Source organism: Sander vitreus, chromosome 20 (assembly GCF_031162955.1).
Source record: "Sander vitreus isolate 19-12246 chromosome 20, sanVit1, whole genome shotgun sequence".
Classification (NCBI taxonomy): Eukaryota; Metazoa; Chordata; class Actinopteri; order Perciformes; family Percidae; genus Sander; species Sander vitreus.
This window is the reverse complement of record NC_135874.1, coordinates 24,690,264-24,709,213: the sequence shown is the minus strand read 5'-3', so window position 1 is coordinate 24,709,213 and position 18,950 is coordinate 24,690,264. Positions and strand designations below refer to the sequence as shown.

General features: G+C 40.2%; 2 protein-coding genes across 2 annotated transcripts in view; one reads left to right on the top strand and one right to left on the bottom strand.

Annotated features, from left to right (window-relative positions):
- Positions 1–1,166: 1,166 nt before the first annotated feature.
- Positions 1,167–9,465, top strand: adi1 (acireductone dioxygenase 1). The gene is made up of 4 exons (XM_078277778.1): positions 1,167–1,383; positions 2,351–2,470; positions 3,743–3,922; positions 8,020–9,465. Exons 1-4 carry the CDS (start codon positions 1,252–1,254, stop codon positions 8,134–8,136), a joined length of 549 nt encoding a protein of 182 aa, XP_078133904.1. The 5' UTR covers positions 1,167–1,251; the 3' UTR covers positions 8,137–9,465.
- Positions 9,466–9,511: 46 nt separating this feature from the next.
- Positions 9,512–18,950, bottom strand: part of trappc12 (trafficking protein particle complex subunit 12) — a 44,868-nt gene continuing 35,429 nt past the window's right edge. Inside the window, exons 9-12 of the mRNA XM_078277776.1 lie at positions 17,214–17,312; positions 15,303–15,406; positions 12,720–12,807; positions 9,512–11,078 (exon numbers count right to left, since the gene is read on the bottom strand). Coding sequence (XP_078133902.1) covers positions 10,836–11,078; positions 12,720–12,807; positions 15,303–15,406; positions 17,214–17,312 — 534 coding nt within the window. The 3' untranslated portion in view covers positions 9,512–10,835. The remainder of the gene's footprint in view (positions 11,079–12,719; positions 12,808–15,302; positions 15,407–17,213; positions 17,313–18,950) is intronic.

Genomic DNA, 18,950 nt, shown 5'->3' with positions numbered 1-18,950 from the left:
ATGCTCAAAAGTTAAAACAAAACGCTTTAAATATCATAATTCAAGGGAATTGCAGCTGTTTTTTGTAGTATATAATGCAAAGAAGAGGAGTAATGTGCCTGCTCCTGAAGCTATAAACTATTTTATACCTTTTATGGTATTGGTATAGGAAGATGTGTTTCTGAAAACATGGAGGCAGCATGGAGGGAAAGTTAATTTATAGACATAACTGTTAACTGGGGTTATAAAAAACTAACGAGTTATTAAAAAAAAAAAGGCTTTTAGTTTAGTTTATTTTGAACATGTTAAAAAATAAAAAGATAAATAAGAACATGTACATTTCGGTACAGGCAAGAAAACAAAATCAAAATCCTTAGCAAAGATATATTTTTATTATAGTAACATTATGGTAAATGATTCAAAGGATGTCCATGTTCAAAAAGGAGTAGGAAGAAGTTAAATTTTTCAGAAGTTTCATTTTAGTTAAATACACTTATACACAAACACACATATACATGCATTTATACATAGGCTACATACACGCACATAGGCCTACACATGCATACATACAAACATACACACATATACCTACATATACACTTTTTTCTTCTTCTTTTCCCCAGCTATCCCCTACCAGTGTCCATGTTTAATCTGTCAGCTAAATCAAAAATCATTTCCAAACTAGACACAGCCTAATGCATAAGCAGCTAAAGAACAATACAGTCTGTAGCTATAAAACATTATAAAACATTAGCTTCATGCATACATTGTATATAGTAAAGATAGGAATTTATGTAATATTGTAAATGTCTTTATTTTAAATTTTCCAAATCAACACCATGTTTTAAACTATTCCAAATTGAAACTGACATATACTTTGAGTCTCTTAAATTGGTAACAAATAAGAAAGGTATTTTAATAACTGATATCTACTCAAAATTATTTAATTAAGAACTCCTGCTGTCAATATCATTAATGAAGTTTGCAAGTCTGTCACCTCTATGTATGTTTCTATTGGTTTCTGTTAAAATTATTACTTTCATACTTACTTTCATATTAAATTATTTGCACTTATTTATGTATAGTTTTATGTTTACAGACTGTGATGACTGAATATTTGTAAACTGAATTCTAAAAAAAAAAAGAAAAACCCCAAAATAAGCATTGTATACGGGAAGTGTGACCGCAGTCACGTGACATGCAACGGCAACACACATTTCAGTATTTTCTTTAGGAGTCCAGCTGTAGAGACGTCCAGCGGTTAGCTCCAGCATGGCTATGACGTTAGAAGCCTGGTACATGGACAGCTCCGATGAAGAGGACCAGAGAAAGCCGCACAGACTGAACCCAAACCGGCCCGTTTCCCTGGACGACTTGAAAAAGCTCGGGGTTTTTCACTGGAAGGTCCGTGAATTAGCGCTAAGAGCTTACAGCCATGTTAGCTGCTGCCTTTACGTTTACACATAACAGCTATTGTGTCAGAGTAAATTCACAGTAAACAAACAGTCATTTGTATGTCGAGTAGCTAACGTTAGCTAAAGTCAAAAGTTTTTTATTCAACATGTAGGCTAACCTTACTTTATTAATTTACAGAACGTCTGTAAACACTTAGCTAGTGGGTTAGATAACCGTGACCCTCGGTGGTGGAAGAAGTAGTCAGAGCCTTTACTGAAGTCACGTTACAAGCACTGTAAAAATACTCTGTTAGAAGTAAAGGTCCTGTATTGAAAATGTTACTTAATAAATAGTAAGTATCATCAGGAAAATGTACTTAAAGGAATACAAGTAAAACTTGGAACTGTTTAATGGTCTAATCATTTCAGCTGGACTTGTAGGCCTATATATTGTAGGGTAGTTTAATTTATAATAAAACATCTTATTTTAAAAACTAGATGTGTTTTATGTGCAACAATCTTAATTTGTAAAGTAACTAAAGCTGTCAGATGAATGTAGTGGAGTAAAAAGTACAATATTTCTCTCTATATATTTCTAACTGTATCCCCCCCTCCCCTTGTCATTTTTGTTTTTATGAATGTGTATATGGTCAAGTGCCAACAACTAACAATTGAAATAATAATAAAAATATATAGTCCGACCAATAATCACTTATATATTTACAATTTGGCATTTCAAAACAAAATCATCAATTACCAGTCATACAGTTCTAAGACCTTAGCTAATGTTAGCAATTAATTGTGGTTAAACAATTAGACAGTTATGTAATACTTGTTACATGCTTACATGAGATTCCCAAACGGGCTAACTGCTAGCATGGGATTTGCTGTTGTGATGTGTAACAAATAATGAAATAACCAAATTGGTTCCACAGATGAGTTAGTTTACTGATCGGAGCTGTTGTCTGTTGTTGCAGCTGAATGCTGATATCTATGAAACAGACCCAGAGCTGGAGCAGATCCGTAAAGACCAGGGCTACTCCTATATGGATATTATCTCCATTCACAAGGACACACTACCTAACTATGAGGAAAAGGTAACCAAAGCACTGTACGGTAAAAGCTGTACAATTTTTTTATTCCAACAATATCTTCTAATAATCTTTTTTTATTCTGAGAAACTGTCACATTGTTAGAGAAGACGCTTCTTCTTTTTTTTTAAGATTATTTTTTTGGCATTTTAGGCCTTTGACAGGACAGCTGAAAAAATGAAAGGGGAGTGGGGGGAAATGACATGCAAAGGGCCACAGGTCGGAGTCGAACCCGGGCCCGCTGCGTTGAGGAGTAAATCTCTATATATGGGCGCCCAGAGAAGACTCTTCAAACTGTTGAAACTGAACTAGAGTAAGTTAGATTTTATGAGTTGTGGGAATTATTCAGAGGTCCATAGAAACAGCAAAATACAGATATATATATATATATATATATATAAACAATACAAAACATTTAAGAATGGAATCATTTATAAGAACATATACAGGCTTCGAGTCCAATGTTTCCAAAAGCAAGATGTGTACCTTGTGTCACTTTTAGAAACATCAACTATGGACACAATGATCATATTCTTAGACCCTGTCAGTCTATACATGAATCTATACATAAAATGTCTTAAAACAGCGTTAAAAGTGGGCACATTGTTAGACACAAACATTTCACTGGCACTACTCCACCTAGGAATTTTAAACACAATTCTCAGTGCATCATTATAAGCCACTTGAAGTTTTTTCATGTTCGACTCACTAAAATTACACCACAGGTGGGCAGTATACAGTGGAGTGCAATAGGTTTTGAAGAGTGAGATTTATTGTAATGCTTAGTCTCGCTTTGTGAGACCATCCACACGCTGCGGGGCGGAGGAGGGTCTGGCTAGTCCACACACCATTCCAGGATGGGAGGAAAACGTGCTCTGGTTTATTGGCATTTCTTTAAACCAATCACAATCGTCATGGGCGGCGCTAATCCCTGCAGAGATCTGAGGAGCAGTTAACCATAGTCCTCATAAATCCACCGGAGTTTAAAATTCCAACACAAAGAAAGTGGAAGGAAACGGACATCTGGGAAAAGACACGCATCCGGCGGAATTTCCTCCGGCACCGGAGCAATCCCGGAAGTGGAACGCCGAGGATGTAGACTATGTAATGCTCTACAGTAGTTTATGACGTGCATACAACCATCGTTCTCAGTCAGTGATGAAGAGACGATGACACGTTAGGACAGCTAGCATTTGAATTGGCTGTAAAGTTTTTATAATCCAATGAAGAAACTGCCATTATCCAGGCCTCTTTGTCTTTTTTTGTCTGTACTCTCAGCTCAAGATGTTCTTTGAGGAGCACCTGCACTTGGATGATGAGATCCGCTACATCCTGGACGGCCATGCCTACTTTGACGTCCGGGACAAAGAAGACCGATGGATCCGAATCGCCATGAGCAAGGGGGACCTGATCACCCTGCCGGCTGGCATTTACCACCGCTTCACTCTGGACGAGAATGTACGTAGCATAGATGAATGCAGGGTTTTCCCTGCCAGTGCAAGGGTTAGGTGCAGCACCCGAGCCATTCTGGGCAGCACCTAAGCCGAGTGAATGTAACTAAAAGACTTTTCTCAGATCTAATGATTGTAAATGGACTTCTTTAGCAAGTTACGTATGTCTTTAAGCTTTTTGAGTGTTATTTATTATCTGCTCGAGCCTTTCCAACGTTTTAGACACAGATATGGTGATTACTGTATAATGGTCCAACATTATGTGGAAAAAGCAACACATTCTCACTCTCCCATCGCGTAAAATACGGACGCTTTGGCGTTTGTTATTCACGCTAAAAGTCTCCTTTAGCGTAGGGACTCTTGACGTCACTTTTGATGCTCTGGGTCGAGACGTACTGACTGACATGCGGCACAAGAACAGGACAGTTAGGTTTAGGAAAAGATGGTGGGTGGGGTTATAAAATGTATGTTTCTGTGACAAGAATGGGACACGAACCACGGTCTCTTGGGTGAAAGTCCTGTGTTGTTTGACCCATCCACCACCCTCAGCCAACCGCCTTAGGCGGCATTTTCGGTCTTTCATACTTCTGGCTAACGTCATCGCGCCACGGTCGCACTGCTGCTCTGCCCGGTGCGTTCCATACAAATGCTGTAGGGTGCTTTTTGCATCGGTATCTGACGCTGAGAGCCACTGCCCAAGCGTCCGTATTTTACGAGTTGGGAGTGAGAACGGGTTGGAAAAAGAGATGGAAAACTACCACAAAAGGACACAAACCGACTACAAAGAGACGCCCAATGGCCACAGACACCCAAAACAACCCCAAAGAAAACAAAAATGTCCAAAAAGAGACCTAAGGGACCGTTTGGTATTTATGGAATGGACCACCGGAGGAAAATAGGGGAGGGTCATGTCTTTTTATTCTTTGTTGAGGGGAGGGGGTCACCCAACATTTTTTAGTCTAGGAGGGAGGGAGGGGGGGGGGTCACCCAACTTTTGTATTCATGAAAAAAGCAACATTTCAAAGTGGCTTGTTTGGTACATATTTTTCCACGTAGCTCTTAGTCTCTGCCCTCCTTCCCTACCAGATGGGTCTGACCCATGAGTTTGCTGGGGGGCAGAGGGAGCACTGCCCCCCTGGTGGCTGAAACGGCTAATTGCATTGTTTAAAAAATGAGTGGAATAATTAATTATATCTGGCATGACCAGATATTTTATAAATCTCTTAAATAACACAAAACTACTAAATGGTGGTAGGTAATACTTCAGATTTCATATACTGCTTTAGTAAAAAAAAATATTACCTGGCTGACGATGGGAGCGGCAGGACGCAAAAAATGAAAGTTACTGTTGCGCTAGTCTGGACATCTTGCCGTGCCAACGTTGCAATAAAGGTTTCCTAAATGCCACGTATATAAATGTGATGTCAGCTTACTAATTGATTGCGGGTTTTGTGTAGATTTGGACTTTTATACGTTTATTCCACTTTGTTTAAACGGCGAAGTGGAGAGGCCTCGTTCACCTGTTTGGAGCTGGCTGGTGAATGTGACGCTCGTATCGGCCTTGCTGGATACACCGTGTCATTTACCTTTTTGTGGATCTACTGATTGCTGTGGATTACTTTTTTTTCGTGTCATTGGATTACGGCAAAATACAGATCTGTTTTCTCAACGTGTCTTAACGTTTTATGGTGCGACTCCGCTTCGTTTCTGCGTTTGGAGAGTCATCTCAACAGACTGTAGGTCCAACACTGATTGTTCACTGCTACATTTTAGTTGAATTTAAGCGTCTGTCTATTGTGTTCCAAGATAGTCGTGCCGTGATTGGATTCCATAAGGGCGAATTGTTAAATTGTTACAATGTAATTTAAAATCTGCTTTAAAAATAAACACGTGTTTTGGAATATAATGTTCAGCTTCGGCAGCTTTACCTATGTGCTAAAATATACAATGACTGAGGAAGCCTAGTGACGAGTCCATAGCAACCAGTGTTGCATTTGTTATTTCCCAGTGTGCTTTGCTGAATGGTCTCAATGTTTTGTTTTATTTCATATGAATACTAGTTTACTAGAGGAGTAACTCAGTATTTGAAGTAATGCAGGAAGTGTGCATTTAGTTCCCATGCTTATTGTGTTTTCACAACAATGTTAGTGAGTAAATCTACTGAAATGGCCACCACACCATAACAGAGGAGTGGGATGTATAAGATGAGAATGCAGAGGTTAACTCCTGTATGTCATGGCTGTAAAAAAATCAAATGGCATCTGTACATCTTTGCTAACCACAAACTAGCACATAAGGGGAGGGTCATGCCACTTTTTCAAATCATTTTGGAGGGTCATAGAAATTTTTTTTACTGGCGAGGGGAGGGTCAGGTCTTTTTAGCCTAAAGGTCCCAAAACTCCTCCGGTGGCCCCTTAAATAAATAACGAACAGTCCCTAACACGACTTCAAAGAGACACAAAACCCACATAGAGACACAAAATGTATGGGGACATTTAAAAAAAAAAAAAAAATTGAAATTGTAAAACTTAACATTTTCTTGAGGAGGCCAAATACATGCACCTAAGTCTTCCACAAAGCTATGGAAAACACTGGAATGTAATCACATTGATACGAAGCCACAGTAATTTAAAAAACATGCGAGCAGTTAACTGCTTTTTGGCTATCTAGGGAGTTGTAGATGTTCAACACTGATGTTGTGTTAACAATGCACCTGAGCACACTGGATTAGGTGAGATGAAATTGAAACGATGCTTGAGGAGAAATTGGGTCGTTGCTGCAGAAAATATTTGAGTAAGACTAAAGCAAATATTGAGAGGACAACCGGCCTGAAGTTTCCAAACCGCAGAATACAAACAAAAAAAGGTGCAGATCTGCATTGTTAAATAGTATTTATAATACCAAACATATGAAATGTATCTATCATTTAGGCCTACATATTAAAAGAATGCACAGAATACATACTTTATGCATTACTATTTCCTCAAAGTTTTGCTGCTTTGGGATTAGGGGTGTCACGATTTCAATTTTTAATCGAAAATCGATCAAATGAGGTTTTCGATTTACTGAGTTATGTAAATGAAGCCTGCTGGCTCCGGGACTTCATTGTGCGTTCAGGTGCACTTCGTTAAACTCTTGGTGTAGGGCTGCTCGATTATGGAAAAAATCTGAATCAGAATTAGTTTGGTTTATTTTTTTTATTATTATTTAACACGATTACTCGTTGACTTTTGGAAAGATGTTGCATTTATTGAACTTGAGAAACGTGAAACAGTTAAACAAATCAACAGTGAAAACCCCTTGAACTGTGAAATGTACCTTCATACTTTTCCCGTTGAACTTTTTGAATCCCCCTTCAGAACACAAGACAAAATAAGAGTTGCAAAATGTAATGTGCAAAAATAATCTTTAATAATAATAGTTTTCTCAATAACATTGTTTTTCTGATGACAATTTTGATTAATTGCAAAGCTCAATCATGGTGCTTTCATGTGCGCCTTGTAAACTCTGAGAAACTCAGACTTTGTAAAGTACCCTTCTGCCATTTAGTGGCTCTTATTGGGCATTGCGTCACTGCTGAAAAAATAAGTTCAAATAAAAAATGAAATCGAATTGTGACCTTAAAAGCGAAAGTCAAATTGAGTTGTGGATTTGGAGAATTGTGACCCCCCCCCCCTCTATGTGGGATGTGTTACTACTGTTAGCATTGTCATTACTGTTGCCACTGGCATGTGAAGCACTGTTGGTTTTGGCACGTACAATAAGTTTACTTTGACATTGCGATTTAAACTCTGTTGTTTTTCTTTTTAGGCTATGGCACTAAAAGCCTGAATACATTTTCTTACTTAAACTACTTGACAGCAGCTAATTAATTAGCTTCCGGCTAGCTAAATGAACTGGTTTTTGTAAGAAAAGCTAAAAAGCTGGGTTTTTTGCCGTGTAGAACCAAATGATGAATTCTATTTAACATGGGGGAGGCAGAGTTGACAGTCCTTTATCCTGGAGTTTAAAATTCCAACGCAAAGAAAGCGGAAGGTAACAGACATCTGGCCAAAGAGAGTGACATCCGGCGGAATGATCTGAACACTGTTTTTGTCTCTACAGAACTACACCAAAGCCATGAGGCTGTTTGTGGGGGAGCCGGTGTGGAAAGCTTACAACCGGCCCGCTGATGACTTTGACATCCGCCAGAAGTACATGGCTTCTCTGCAGGGATCCTGAGAGACAGCTGTGTGATTCCATATGACCACTACGGACACTACAGTCAGAGCCTCTAATGTGATTCTGTAGGTTTACAGTCAAAATGTTGAGAAAAACTTTGTGGATCATTAAAGATCTCCTGTAGCAGAGCAGTCATATTATGCACTAATATGCTTTTTAGTGGCGAAATAAATTAATTTGGCCTACATGTAGACAATATCAGAGGTGGAGTTTCAGTTAGTACATTAATTCAAAAAGGTATAGGACTTTCCAGTTTTTCCTATTTACACCGATACATTTTAGTTACCAGTTAAATTTAGATTCTACAGACGGGCGCCCGGATAGCTCAGTTGGTAGAGCGGGCGCCTATGTATGGAGGTTTGCTCCTCGACGCAGCGGGCCCGGGTTTGACTCTGACCTGCGGCCCTTTGCTGCAGGTCATTCCCCCCCTCTCTCTCCCCTTTCATGTCTTCAGCTGTCCTGTCAAAATAAAGGCCTAAAATGCCCAAAAAGTAATCTTAACATTAGAACATCAACAAACTACATTAAAATGTTGCCTAATGCATCAGGAATAATGATGCAATAACATAGCATATACCGTACATACAATCACATATGTAACATGTTGAAGGGGCAATTCTGCACGAGTACTTCCACTTTTGAGAAGATCAATTTTGAATGTAGGACTCAGACTTGTAATGGAGCATCACGTACTCGTGGTCTAAATACTTTTTTCACGACCGGACAATCTGTAGTGCCCAGGGTTTCCCCCAGAAAAGTTGTTCAGCCAGGTGGCAAGTGTCTTCTTTTTCCGACGAGGGCCCGGCTGGGGCCAATCACAGACTGATGGCAGCATTTATGTAGAGCCAAATAGTTTCTGTGGTAACAGAATCATGGATGGAATTGCGAAATTGAGAATAAAAAAAATTAATTTAAGACAGATTTCAGAGGGCTCTACATTAAGTCAGAGCTAAAAGCCAACTAGAGATTTGAAAGTACGACTACGTCTAAGTTGCCAACCGAGCCGCCCCACTGTAACTAGTTTAAAAACATCTTAAAAATATTTTTTTTCCCCCCAGTAACTTAGGCCCGGTGGTCCATCAGACTTGCTATACACTGAGGGAAAGCCTGTGCCTAGTTCTCTTAAATTGGTTGTTTGGTACTATCAGATTTACTCTCAACAGCATGTTGAAATATACAACTAATTCACAGTATTTTCTAATTTCATATTCAAATCTGAAGTTAGAGATGTAACTTGATGTACCTGTCTGTGCTAATGAGCTGGAATGTCTCTGACAGATTCATATACATTTCTTGTTGTATGGGACATAAAGCTGCTGCTATTTTCAATCAGTGTTTTGGTTTTTTTTAATCTTTTGCATTAAACTAGACAAGATGATTTAAAATAATTTTTATTTAGGATAAAACAAATTTTAATATACATAAATATGATCAACACAATATGTAAACAGTGATAATTAAAGATCCACCAGCACAAATCAATAAAAGATTTAACAAGATAATCATTTTTTTGATATAATCACAAGCAGGAAGAAAAAAAAAAACAGCTTCTCTGATATGTACAATTTTAGATTCCTAATATTTTACAGCTTTGGATAGGATACGATGCAATCTGAAGGGCTTATCTGTTTTTAACTGCATGAGTTAATAAACCTGGCAGCTGAAATGGAGTGGTCTTTGACTGTCAATCCAGTATTCCAGGTTGTCAGACCTCAGTGGTAGTTTATTAGTCTTTAAGCATACTGAAGCTCAGGATAATGCCCGTGTCAAGACCCACATTATAAGCCTGTAACTCACTTAAAACCAACACCAGTCTGTAGTGCTATGTACATCCATGTTGTGAGGTCTCTCTTCCAACCTCACAATGCTTAACTTGATGATTCCTCTGTGTCGGTGTGACTCTTTGATAAAAAAAAAAAATAATAATTGAGGAATAGTTTGACATTTTGGGGAATTCTTTCATTTGCCTTCTTACAGAGATTTAGATGAGAAGATCCAAACCAATCTGATGCCTGCACGCTAAATATGAAGCAGTTTACAATTTGTGGTTTCGCTTGGTTGTTATGAGCTGGACTGTTTGTTGGCGGGACACTCTTGAGGGACCATTACAAGGTGAGCTTGTCTTTGTACTGTAAGAAGTTCACCAGTGGAAAAGACTTTTCTGTATCACAACTGCATTAACACAGAACTTTCACTCAAACTTAATATTTACGGTTCAAAGATGAGAGTGGTATCGATCTTCTCATCTTAACTCACGGCAAAAAAACAACCTCATTTCTAATAACTATTCCTTTAATCTGTAACATAAAATAAACATTGACTTCTGCGCACACAGGATTTTCTTTTTTGTAGGGACATTTCCACCAGCTTGTGTGAGCTGTCCACGGTTTCTGTTGCTTTAAGTAAATGTGTGAATCATTAGTGGGTCACCCCCTTCTGAAAGATAAGGAGTGTCATGCCCCCCTGGGGGCTGCCTTGAAGAGAAATGTGTGCCTTCCCACTTCCATTTTGTAAGAATAAAACCAGTACTGAAAAATCCTGTAGCAACTAGCTTGTGGGTAACCAAACCAAGCACTAAACATTCACGTTTCTGTCATCACACTCTCAGGAGCTGGGGCTTTCTATTGCTTTACAGATACTACTCTATTCCCTGTCACACTGGATGAGAATGCAGTAGTGTGTGTTCATATTCTTGCCTCTTAGACCAGTTTGAGGCACTGTGTGTTGAAGCTGTCCCCCTCGCGGCCGGCCACCGCCTCCAACAGAGCCTGCTTCTTCTGGGTGCTGCGAGACGACTCCAACTCGTACATAGTGGTCAGGTTGAAGAGGACACTCTCGTGGAGGTAGAGTGCGGGGTCCTGTTGCACCAGGCCCTCCAGCTGGCCCAGGGACTCCTTCAGGCGGCCTAGATAGAGCAGGCACACCGCTGCGTTGTTGTTGGCCTTGGAGGAGGGGAGCGAGGGGAGGACAGAAGAGTTTGAATGTGAACTGACTGCATCCTTTTACTTATGTATGAGGTATGAGGCTGCTGTTGAGCTTTTGAAGTTGGATTGGAACTTCAGTTGAGTTCCCCAGTTAAAACGATACTGAGCACAATGTACTGAGATGACGGACAGTTCGGTCAGACTGATCTCACTAAGTGGCGTATGTATGACACGCCAATTCGTATGCCATTTTGGCGTGTTATCAAGACGCATAATGTTTTTTTTAGCGCGTTTATCAACGGCGTTTGGCCTCCATTGACCTAGATTACATGTGAATTATCGGCGTAGCGAGTAGTATGAAAGGACGGAGGTTGGTTGGGGTGGCAGATGGTTAAAACACAGGACTTTCACTGACGCCACGTGGTGTGTATGTTTATACATCCGCTGTATACAGCGTAGACATACACGCGGATAGCTCAAAATGCGTACAGATAACACGCCATTTGGCTTTAGGAAAGTGGCGTGTATGTTTACGCAAAGTCATGATGCCGCGTTGGTTCGGTAGAGTTCCAAACCTTGGCCCACCGTTTGACTGAGCGAATCAAGCAACCCTGACAATAACCCGAGACACTGCACAGAAAAGCTGGAAGGATGTCAAAAAATAGTTCCAACATGCAACTCCCCCCCCCTCCCACCCCAAAAACGTCTGCCTGTGTTCTGATTAGACAAATGAGTTACAATGTGTTAATTAGTGAGCTTTAGAGATGCTGGTAGGCACATCTTTTCTCTTTCTCCCTGCTTTCAGTCTTTATGCCAAGCTAAGCTAAAGCATGCCCTGACCCCAGGGGCCAGATGAAACTGTAGATCCATGACTAAAACGGTGTCTACGCACACAGGCGGAAATATGCATACACATTCTTTACGTCAGATTTATAAAGCCGCAGGTATGCCCAGTTCTGTTTTTATAAATCTCAATCATGTGGAACTGGGCGCACACGCACAAGCCTCATTTCCGCTCGCGCAGTTTGCCATAAATAGATGTCGAGACACCCTTACAAATCAGTTTGCATCATGTTGATACTGAAAGAGAGCAACGGCAAGGAACTGGTGCAATCTCAAAGATTGTGTTGCATCAGCGAGGTTCTCCAACAGCCCCAGAACAGCTGTCATTACACGGCTGTGGCTATTTATAACGCCCAAACCACTAATTCATCACATGTATCTGCGAACCATCATCGTGGTGATATCTCAATCATCATCATCAAATCGTCAGAGGGATGATCGATGATTGAAATTTATAGAGCTCATATTGAAACAAAGTTTACAGAGAGCTTCACAATTCAGGGTGAAATTCAACGATCAAGGACAGGGAAATGATGGCTCAAATGTCAATAAAAAGAACGCAAAAAATATGAATCGGTGAAATCGGCAAACAACCAAACAAAACAAGATTTGACTCTCTCTCTAGAAAACGGTGCGTACGCCTGGTCTCAAGTACGCGTGAGATGACAGATCCACTAATATGCTTCGATGAGACAACACGATGCATGTCATTAGCCTTGCTTTAAGTTGTGTTTCTTACATGACTTTGACTTAATGTGTGCATTAAAGCAGTGTAAAATAAAAGATGTTTGTTACAGTGGATGTGGTGGCACTTACTACAGGGTTTTTCGGGTCAATTTTCAAGACGTCGGTGAAGGATGCGTGTGCTTCGGTGTAGTTGTTCTGACTGAGGTAGACAAAGGCCCTGAAAAACACACACAGACACACACACACACAAACACACACACAGTCATACTGGAAGACTGGACATTTCATTTTTTTTTTACTATTTAACCTTTATTTAACCAGGCAGATCGAGAACAAATTCTCATTTGTGACGCCGACCTGGCCAAGACAAAGCGTAAACGTGCGAGACAACATGAAGTTACACATAAATGAAAATAATATATATACGCAAAATATAAACATACAGACTACAGCAAAGAATCTACCAAAAATACAGATCTAATATAGAATCAATGTAATGTCTAAGTAGTATGGCAGTTAACGCAATACAACACAAACAGTTCATAACATATACGGCCAAAAATATGTGGACATGGGAACAAACACCTATGTTTGATAGTTGAACATGTTATATCAGAAGCGTGGGCATTTATCTGTTGCCTTAACAGCCTCTGCTTTTCTGGTGTCAGGTTTTCCACCCAGATTTTAAAACCGTAAAAAAAAAAACTGTCTCAGACCAAAGTTCACAGTGTGAACGGTACACCAGAAGTAATGGGACATACAAATGTAAAATCCACATTCAAATAAAACATCTTGTTTCTATATTATTGTACAGGTTAAGTTTACATCTACGGTGATCAGATTAAATGTCTTCAAACTGAACAGCAGAGAGACTGACTGTAGTGATCTATACACTGAGAATAATGCAACCAATCCCTGGATGCTATAAAAGCAGCCATGGTCGTTTTAGTGTGATATGGAAGCAAGTTGAAAATAACCAGAATTATCCTTTAAAGTGTCATCTAAACTAAAGCAGACCAAGCTGTAAACAGCAATGACATATCACCTACGAAGTGAACATGCCCCTTCACATACTCAAAAAGGGTATTTAGTGTAAACATGTTTGTATTATTACTATTACTATTATTATAACTAAATAAAAAATTTTTTTTCTTATAAGACTTTCTGTATATTTCTTAGGGCTGTCAGCATTAACACGTTAAATGCGATGCGATTAAGGGCCGAGCATAACGCGTTAATTTTTTTTAATCGCATGCTGGCTATTATTAATTTATTTTACACTTCACTCGGCTTTGCGCCGTGCCTAACAGGCTACTATTTTGACCCTTTGCAGCACCTTTACTTATCATCAAGCTGCCAAACATCCTCCTGCTGCAGGCTGGAGAAAGACAGCAGCAACACAACTCTGAATGGCGCTTTTTATTTTCCAAAACTCCCGGACGGCTCGTAGAAAAGTCGAAAGCCATATGCACATTGTGTAAAACTGAATTAAAATATCACCGAAGCACGTCAAGCTTGAGCTACCAGCTACGGAGCTAAACATAGTAGTCCAGTTAACGTTGATGCTAGCCGCTAGCATGCTAACCACTCAGGCAAAGCACTATTTTGGAGAGAGTGCTACTTGCCGACCTGTGGATGAAACCAAATCCCCAAAAAATACTACAGCTCTTGGGAAATGGGTGGCAACTAACTACAGACCTGTCAGCATCGTAGATGACTCGGGTCTTAAAGAAGTACTACGGTTGGCATGTTCTGACCCGTCTCATTGCCGTCGAGGTGGACAGCAGCCCCACACATACACAGCCTGTACGACACGGAGAAAGCAGCCACACTGGAACAGCTGCAAGGTGCTGCAAACGCTGTCTCATTAACCGCTGATCACTGGACGTCAGTGAGTAATCAACATTATTTAGGAGTTACTAAACACTATATTGACTCTAGTAAGGATAGGGATTTTTAGTTTTTTAGTTAGGTACTTGGAGGAATTGTGCAAATAATGACAGATTCACACATTTTTCTTTTGTTTACAGTAAATAACTAATAAACAAATACAAATCTTAAAGTCAAGTTCATAAAGTCACTTTCTTTGCATTCATTTGATTCCCAATCAAGATCCACTGGTAAGAATGGCTTTCCATTGTTAATATGTACTTAAAAACTGTTCTGAAATGCAAAATAATAGAATTTTAATCATGTGATAAAATATTTCACAATAACACACTTCAGGGGTGTGGAGTACAAGACGATTTCTCACAGAATTCTTTTTGGTTACCTGATTATCAAGGTACCTGCTTTTCCTGAATGAAAAACTGCTGTATTATTCTTTAATCACAGCTGAGACCTAAAACTGTTCATGCTTGTTCTGTAGTACGTTTCTACAGTAGTTTTTTCTAAATTAAAAAACTAAAAAAGATAATGTAATGAAGAACACATGACTGCATGTCGATATAATCTGCTGGCAGCAGTGACAACCTATCCCACCCAGTGGGAGTGGGATAGGTTGTCATCTGAAGATTGCCTCATAATTTCATCAGGCCAGAGCCACGCAGGTGTGACCTGTGCTGGCATGCCAGAAGGAAGCACGAACCTGCTATCACGAACCTGCTATAAGCCCTAAATGAAGCACCACTACCATGGAGCGCAAAATGATCCTGAGCAGCATAAAGTAAACACACGCTGTAGGCAGGTGCCAAATGTACGACACACGGGTACCTGTTCATCAGCACGCATGTGGTGTGACTGGGCTGGCTCCCTGTCATCTGGCAGGCTTTCTCCACATCCTCAAAGTACCTCTCTGCCGTTTTAACGTCTCCAATCTGGCCAAAAACAAAGCAGCAGCAGCACATTAACCAACCGTCGGTGTGTGTATATAGTAAAATGGTCACAAATATATTAGATTCTATGATTCCCCAGGGAAAACTGCCTTATTGCATCAACAAAGAATACATACAGAACATTACAAGAGGGAATAATGATGACAAAACAAATATATCTCTGTCTATTTCTATTACAACACAATGCAGTTGTGAAGATGGAGATGTTATTTGGGGCAATCAAGGTTTCCAGAAAAAAAAAAAGTCCTGTTTATTTTCTGCAAAGACAATACTAAATGACAGGCAGGCGTGTGTGTAGGTAGCCTGGCTCCGCCCTCCTACGTACTTCTGCTCAATTTTCATTTTCCTTCAGTACTCCGTCTGGGTTTGTGGTATATTCTTGAGTTTTCTCTGGTCAAATCTTTACCGGTCCAATCAGCGAACAGAGGGAGTGGCTGAGAACGATTTGATTTTCCCGCTCCGTAAGTGGTGAAAGAGAACGCTAGCGATGCTAAGCCGTCGTCACGACCAAACGTTGGCGATTGGTTATGGCAGATCCAGAGTGGCTCTGGGCAGATCCAATAGTTTTAAACTTCAACAGAGTACCCGCCTTCAAGGAAGTTAACACTTGTCAATGGAGAGAGGCCAGACTCTTTGTACACATGAAATGTACCAGAGTCTGGTAGGACCAGGCTAGTGTGTAGGCCCAGTGTTATCAAAATTCTTACCTTACTTAAATGTCTAGTTAAGCTTTCTCCTAATTCCAATTAGCGTCCTTTAAAAATAAATGATATACTCCTTTTCCATTGCCAGTCGACGAGGATGCCTTTTTATTTATTTATTTATAGTGTGTCACGTTCAACGTCACAAACGCTGCTGACGGACAGGATTTGTGGTTGAGAGAGGCTACACGACACGCCCACTTTACTAAACGACAAAAATACTTTTGTTGAACCCAAACCATGATCTTTTCTGCCCGCTGATTGAAGCTGGAGTCAATAAATACCCGTCAGTACTGCAAAATAGGCCTGTAGATCCTTAGATGTTACTCTGGGGGTTCTTTGTGACCTCCTGGAGTATTACATGCCTGCTCTTGCCCAGTGATTTTTGTTGAATAGACCACTCCTGGGCAGAGGAACAATGGTGTTGAATTCCCTCCGTTTGTGTCTGCCTGACAGTGGGTTGGTGAAGGCCAAACTCTTTAGAAAGGTTTTTTTACCAGCCTGGTGACAACCAGCAACTTTTTATCTGATCAAGGCACGGCACACTTCCACAAACCTGTGTGGTGAAGACCAGACTTTGATAGTAAAGATGTAAACGGACTGTATTTATATGGCGCTTTTCTAGTCTTAACCTTCTCAAATATACAGGTTTATATTCTTTCAATACGACAGGGACTGCGCTAAACTCACACCTGATTGTCATTCCACTGATTAAAACACCAGACTCCAATAACCTCTTTAAATGTACTGAGAGTCCTAGAGGTCCACCTACCTTTTTCCAACAAAGACATTTAATGTTGGATCATTTTGCTAAATAAATAAATGAGTGAGTATATATGTTTTGTACCGTTTGTTTAATTGGGTCCCCTTTATCTAGTTTAAAGGACTTGAATGAAGATCTGATCACATTTTGGGTCACATTAAAACATTTAAAGGGTTCACAAACTTTCGAGCGGCATTCTACGTATGTGTGTGTTTGTTTTCAGGGCCTTTGTCTACCTCAGTCAGAACAATTACACTGGGTTCACAAACTTCCGAGCGGCACTCTGCGCGCACGCCCGCGTGTGTGTGTGTGTTAATGTGCAGACCTGCAAGAAGATGCGTCCTATGCCACTGAGCAGCTGCACTCTCTGCAGGGGTTCATACTGGATAATGGAGTGATAGGTCTCCACAGCCAGAACATAGTCCTGAGAGAGAGAGAGAGAGAGAGAGAGAGAGAGAGAGAGAGAGAGATTAAAAAGAAAGAGGTAAATACAAATACGAAAGTAAAGACAGAAGTTAGAAGTGAGAAAGGTAAACAGTAGGAGGTAGAGACAGGTAGAGGGCGAGCGAAGTAAAGAAGAGCAGAGTTGGGGCATGTGGAGAGAGAGAGAGAGAGAGAGGGTATTAATCAAACATGGAGTATTAGCTGGCCGATGTGACCCTCTTCCCACCTCCACACTGCACTACTACACATCGCTCACATGGTGACTGGACTGCTGAGCGAGGCGACGGAGAGAGGTCAGTGAGGTGTGTGTGTAGAGAGAGAGTGTGTACTGGGCTAGGATAAGGTACAAAAAGTGTGTATTGTACATGTGCATGTACATGTGTATTACGCTACAGTTTTTTCTTTTTTTTTTCTTTTTTTTTTTAGGAAAGCTCTGGCTCAGCTTAAAATCTCATACGGCATACAAGACAAAGAATTAATTGAGCCTACTACTGTGTATCCAAAGCCTGATATATCTTTTTTTCTCTGTGCTAAAGAGCTCCTTTGTTGTCCCAAAACTATTAAAAACACATCAATTAGCCACACTTTTGCACTGGTGACATGTTCCTTTATTACAATGAACACACACACACACACACACACACACACACACACACGCACACACACACAGCAGTTTATTCTGACTCAATCCCACTTACACCGTCCTGCTGCCAGAAACACTCACTAGAACACCACATGTGAATTAATCCACCGCTGAAACACATGCATTACCTCCTGTTTGAGTAACATTTGCTAAAATCTAGGAAATGACTTTTATAAAAATGTCATTTTGTAACAAATGAAACGACAGTATATACAGCATTTGTGTTCTGTTTTGAATATATTTTAGTTGGAACCAATGGGCTTGGGGCTGAGTGCCACAGACAGGGTAGGGAACTCAAGAAGTATTGTTGGTTTCTCTCTTTTAATGGGGAAAACTAAAACAACCCCATCATGTCTACCATACAGTTTTTTTTTTTCAGAGTTACAATACAGTGGCGGTGTGGGAGCGTGCCTATGTTGGAACATAGGGCTGTAGGACCGTGGGGCTGACCCCGGTGGGGGAAAAACTGTTTAAGTGCTAAATGATATGAAAGGTCTGCACAGCGTTTCCTCATAGATGATAAAACTGTTGACTTTGATGGACTACACAACCCAAGAATGTTGCAAGAATCAGCCATTTAATTTCCATACAACATAGTAATGAATAGAAACTAGTGGCTGCCTGAAAGTAACAAAATAAAACGTCTTTCAGAGTTTTTTTTTATTTAAGTAAAGTACATTTTGAGTATTTAAGATTGGTAGTATATGTGCTACAACATGTAAAACTACTGATACGGAATAGAGAGTTAGACATATTGAAACTCAAATTGAGCCAAATAATTAAAAAAATACTGTAATCTCAATTCTCACCGTTAGATGGCACTGTGGTTCTCTCTAGAATCTGATCAAATCTACCCCCCCCTCCCCCCGCCTCTCTCCCTCTCTCTCTCTCTCCCTCTCTCTCTCTGACCAAGAATCCAATTAGTGGTCAGTCTGGGGGGACTTCACTGTGAATCCTCCACCAGTCTGGCATCAG

Excerpts from the sequence above, each read along its gene's own strand:
- adi1 (XM_078277778.1), top strand. The coding sequence starts at position 1,252 with ATGGCTATGACGTTAGAAGCCTGGTACATGGACAGCTCCGATGAAGAG. Across the intron at positions 1,384-2,350 it reads TCGGGGTTTTTCACTGGAAG|CTGAATGCTGATATCTATGA; the intron begins GTCCGTGAATTA and ends CTGTTGTTGCAG. Across the intron at positions 2,471-3,742 it reads TACCTAACTATGAGGAAAAG|CTCAAGATGTTCTTTGAGGA; the intron begins GTAACCAAAGCA and ends CTGTACTCTCAG.